General features: G+C 40.9%; 1 protein-coding gene across 5 annotated transcripts in view; it reads left to right on the top strand.

Moving 5' to 3' along the window:
- bbx (BBX high mobility group box domain containing) overlaps nt 1-5000 on the top strand; it is a 24060-nt gene that overhangs the window by 5580 nt on the left and 13480 nt on the right. For all 5 annotated transcript variants that reach the window (XM_079283674.1, XM_079283673.1, XM_079283671.1 and 2 more), the window contains exons 5-10: nt 14-218; nt 299-366; nt 536-610; nt 1153-1233; nt 2626-2691; nt 4063-4921. In XM_079283674.1, the coding sequence (XP_079139800.1) occupies nt 14-218; nt 299-366; nt 536-610; nt 1153-1233; nt 2626-2691; nt 4063-4921 (1354 nt within the window). The remainder of the gene's footprint in view (nt 1-13; nt 219-298; nt 367-535; nt 611-1152; nt 1234-2625; nt 2692-4062; nt 4922-5000) is intronic.

Below are 5000 nucleotides of genomic sequence, written 5' to 3'. Positions count from 1 at the left end.
TCTGTCCTTTCAGTACAAGGATGCCTTTATGAAGGCAAACCCGGGCTACAAGTGGTGTCCCACCACCAGCAAACCAGTTAAGAGCCCTTCCTGTCAGCCAGTCGGCAACCTCCGCAAAAAAGTTTGGTCCTTCTCTTCCAACTCATCCAAGGACTCCTCCACTGCCAAAAAAGTGCCCAAAACTGACAGCATGCCACAGTTAAACTTTGCCATGGCAGGTGTGTATAATATAACACTGTGTGTTTGTGGACTATATGACAAAATGTTGGATTGTTTTTGTAACTACTGTCATTGTCAGATCCTACAAAGATGGGAGGCCTTAGCATGCTGCTGTTAGCTGGGGAACACGCCCTCACAAACAGAGAGGTAGGTCACTGCTGGAGGCCACCCATGGATGCATCCTTGTCATGAACCAGCTCTACTATCAAACTAATTACTGATGCTGGTTTCATCTGTATTTTACACAATATACTTTTTAATATTCAATTCCCTTTTTGTTTAGCAGACCAACTAATTGTATGGTTTACCTCTCTAGATCCCTTCCAGCACTAAACCTAGTTTACCTGACACAGCCAACAAAGGGAACTCCTGTCCAGGGGATGAGGAAGAGGTTTGTTCTGAGACTTTACATTTTACACCAGATACTGGAGGTTGTGTTGTCTCTCTAAAGTAGGTCACTGATGTGGTCTGACTAGACCACATCAGTGACCTGCTCTAGTGCAGTAGCTAGTTGTGGAAAGTAACTGAGTACATTTACTCAGGTCCTGGACTAATGTACAGTTTTGAGGTACTTGTACTATACTTTAGTATTACCATTTTATGTTGCTTCTACTCTTACTGAATACTTCAGATTATTAATATGAATATACCCAGCAGTATGTAGAGAAGTTCAAATTAGCCCCACTTTATCAGCATTAAAATGATGCTGGCTGATACATAAGACAATTCATCGAATAATATCATGTTATTCTGATATGGGCCATTCTGCATCATGAGTGCTTTTTCTTTTAGTACTTTCTAATCAAAGGATTGTAACAACATTTGTCTTGAAAGTTTGTGCTTTCCTCAGTTTTACTAAGATCGTTGGTGTGAATGGTGATCGGCTAAACCCACTTTAACACTGATTTGTGCACTCACTGATTTGTCCTACAGATGTTGTCTGGGAAAATACCGAACACAGTGCCTGACCTTACTGAGAGCAGGGTTAAGTGTGCCTCTTCCCCACTGGCAGAGGTAGGACTGAATGTCGATGAATGATGCACCACTTATCATAACTGAGTTTTTGTTCGACAGCCTCTGTAGTTACTTTGGTTCATGACAGTAACAACTTTTAAACAGTAGCTGACAGACAGACAAAGCTGTCCTTTATACCTTTTTACAGATATTTGTCAGGTCCAGTGTGACTTCCTCCAGTCACTACAAACACAAAGCTAATACTAATCAACCATATTACTTCTGGGTAGAATCAAAATTATCACTGCCTTACTAATAAATGGCAAGAAAATGATCTTCATAGCCCTTTTAGTGCCACCCTCAGGCCAAAATGTCTGTTTCAATCTAAGAGTTTGATGCTACGACATTTGCTGAGCAAATACAATGTGCTTTCAAAGGATGAGCTGAAAGATGTTCAACTTTGGTAACCATGGCTAACTTCAGAGGATCAGATCCAAACCTAACTACTGACCAGTCAGCTGACTGCAAAGATGAAGTCACCATTCATACAGGATCCTGACAGGGAGAAAAGAGTTTTACAATGAAGTGATAAGAAATACTGAGCAATAGATATTTTAATGTATCAGCTTTCTATATGTCCTCTCTGAGCTTCTAACAAACACAGAGATAGTTTACCTCACAAAATACGCAAATAGTGAGGATTATAGTTTCTTTCATCCTGACAGTGCTGATGCTTTTAGACTCGTATTCTATCACTGCAGACCAGAATAACATGAGGTGATATGTGATAATAATCCACACATCGTATCATCTCATCAGATGTTAACTGCTTTCCTCTGTCCTCTCTCTGCTCTGCCAGCACAATCTGTCTGACATTTATTTTAACTGTATAATATTCATACATAGTCATAATTTTCACTTAAATCTATGGTCTTATATCCTTTTGGGGGCGACCGTGGCGCACTGGGTTAAGAGGTCGTCTGGGAACCGGAAGGTCAACGGTCCGATCCCTGACTGGGACGTGTCACGTGTCGAAGTGTACCTGAACAATATACTGAACCCCCGGCTCCCCGGGCGCCTGTCATTGGCATTTTGTCATTTTAACGTTTTGTTCTTTTCTAGTTATGTGAATATATTTTATACATTTCACTTCGTTGAATATCACTTTTTGCTGTCGTTTTATAACATTATTTTCCAGCTGGTGTCACTGTTTCTTCATATCTTACTAAGTAAGAAGTAACTAAATAACCCTGAGTGCACAGAGCCAGTTGATGACCAGCTTTATGATACTGGTCATCCAGGATCACCAGTGTGAAGAGATCAGGCCCTAGGTTTATTCTGTCCTGCTAGAACAGTAAACACGGTGATATCTGATGTAGACAGTAAATATTGCTGAATACTAAGAAAGCTGAGCAGTGTGATCTCAAAAAACATGTTATTGTATGTTCACAGTCATCTCTCTCTGCGGCACCTGAAGGAAAACCATGCAGACAGTCTGCTCTCTTCCAGCTTGCTGAGGTAAAGCATTCAACAGTTTGCACATAGTTCATCTAAAGCAGGGGTCTCAAACTGAAGAATCCGGCCCGCCACGTCATTTTATGTGGCCCGCGAATCCGGCAGCAAAAAAAAAAAAAAAGTTTAAAAAAAATAAAATAAAAAACATTAAAAGTTATACTTGACAATAAAAATATCCCCATAGTCGAAATTCTGAGATAGAAAGTCATAATTATGAGATAGAAAGTCAAAATTATGATAGAATGTCGAAGTTATGAGATAGAAAGTCAAAATGATGAGATACATAAACACACAGTCATAAGCAGCTCTTTGGCTGGTTACCGTACATTTGACATGTAAATGTATTGTGAGTACATTGAAGACTACTTTAAACGTGGCTTTACAACACATGAAATACTTCACGTGGGATTGTGCAAACGCACACTTGAAAGGATTTTAATCATTGAACAAAGTTATTGTAATAACTTGTGTTTGATATTTGTCTTTGATATTTTCTTTAATAGTTTGATAGAGTAATGTGGGTTTCTTAACCCTAAATCAAAAGGATTTAAGCTATAATAACAGAAATGTGCTTATATATATTTACATTTCTATAACTGAATGTACAATATTGTTACACTTGAATAAACAAAAATCAAATGCAGAGACAGCTGTTTAACAATATGTTAGGAGAAGTTACATTTACACAGTCACATGAGTTTGAGACCCCTGATCTAAAGTAACACCATGTAGCTTTATTTAATGACCGGAGAGTGTTCAACTGTGAAAACACCTATTTTACCTGATGCCATGAGTTATCTTTCACGTCAGATATTAAAATATTGTAAAAATGTGACTAAGCTGACAAAGTTGCCTTGTTTATGAGTGTGCTAGAAAGAGATACACCCAGAAAAGTGTATGCTAGCTAAAAGCAAACATTGACGATTTCTTCATTGTGATATTTGCTGTCTATATTTTCACACGTTTTGTCTTTTTATCCGTATACTCAAAAGTAAAGGTTATGGTTCAAAAGTAACTGTGTAATAAACAAATGAATCCTTCACTGCCGTTGATTTAACAATGCAGACAAAAATTCACATAAAACAACTGTCTTTCAATCATTGGCATAAATCTGATTCTCTGTCATGTGATGCATTATCATTAATGCTATCAGTAGAAAATATAAAAGTCTGATAAGGGCACACTGTAAAGCGAGGGACCGATAGGAGGAATAAAGTATTCAGTCATGGCAAGATTGATAGAAAGATTAAGAAAAGGTTACAGAAACTTCTGATCCATTTAGAAAGAATGTAGCAACGTATTATTAGGAGCATAGACTGTTGTCACTTTATATTGCTTCGTTTACCATTGTGTTCTTTTGTTGTGTCGGTGAAGATGTGCTTAGCGTCTGAAGCTGGAAAGATGGACACCGCGGTGTCTCAGCAGCCTGAGGACAGCTCTTCTACAGCCTCTCTCCAGCAAACCACAGTCAAGCCAGAGATCAAGGAGGAGATACAAGGCAGAGACGACTGCCCCCCCGCCTCTCACACATCGGCCCCCTCACCTTCGCTCTCCTCCGTCACTTCTACCTCCACTGATGCCATTCCCACCCAACTCAGCAGCCAAAACACACGTGTCAAAAACAAGAGCAAGAAAAAAGAGGTGGCCAAGTCAAACGATACCGATGAGATCCCCTGCTCAGCAAAGAAGATCCTTAAGAAGTGTAACCCTGCAGAGTCAAACGTGGACAGTGTCTTCAGTACGATCGAGGCAGTGGCCAAAGGGGCCTGGAAGGACACAGAGGAGAAGCCCAAGAAGAAGATACAGAGCAGTCCTAGTAGTGGGAACTTAGGTGTGCCCAAAAAGAAGAGTAAGCCCAAAGTCAAGGCCTTAGTCCAAGACAAAGAGGAGAAGATGGAGGACGGCGGGCAGTGTGGGCAGCACAGTGCCTCTGAGGTGGAAATGACAGAAGAGATGTGTGACGTCAGTCCCAAGACGCAGGCAGAAGAAGCAGGTATAGGAAGCACAGACCTGCAGGACAGTATGGCAGAGCCCCATCTCTCCCCCTGCAGCCCCTCCCCTTCTAAGGTCAAAGAGGAAGAGAAGGGGAAGGAGAGGTCGAGTGAAGGGACCTGTGACTCCAACACAGAGAGCCACGGCTCCAGGAAGTCAGAGCGGAGCTGTAAAGGCGCCCTGTACAAAACCCTCGTTTCGGAGGGAATGCTGACCTCGCTGAGAGCCAACATCGACCGAGGTATCCATTTTCATTCTAGGGCTAACTGAGATTTTATGACTGGTCTTTTCCTGTTTGTCTGAAACCGTGTATGCTTCAT

Source organism: Melanostigma gelatinosum (assembly GCF_949748355.1).
Source record: "Melanostigma gelatinosum genome assembly, chromosome: 14".
Classification (NCBI taxonomy): Eukaryota; Metazoa; Chordata; class Actinopteri; order Perciformes; family Zoarcidae; genus Melanostigma; species Melanostigma gelatinosum.
Note: the sequence above shows the minus strand (reverse complement) of the source record. Positions and strands in the feature narration are given on the sequence as shown.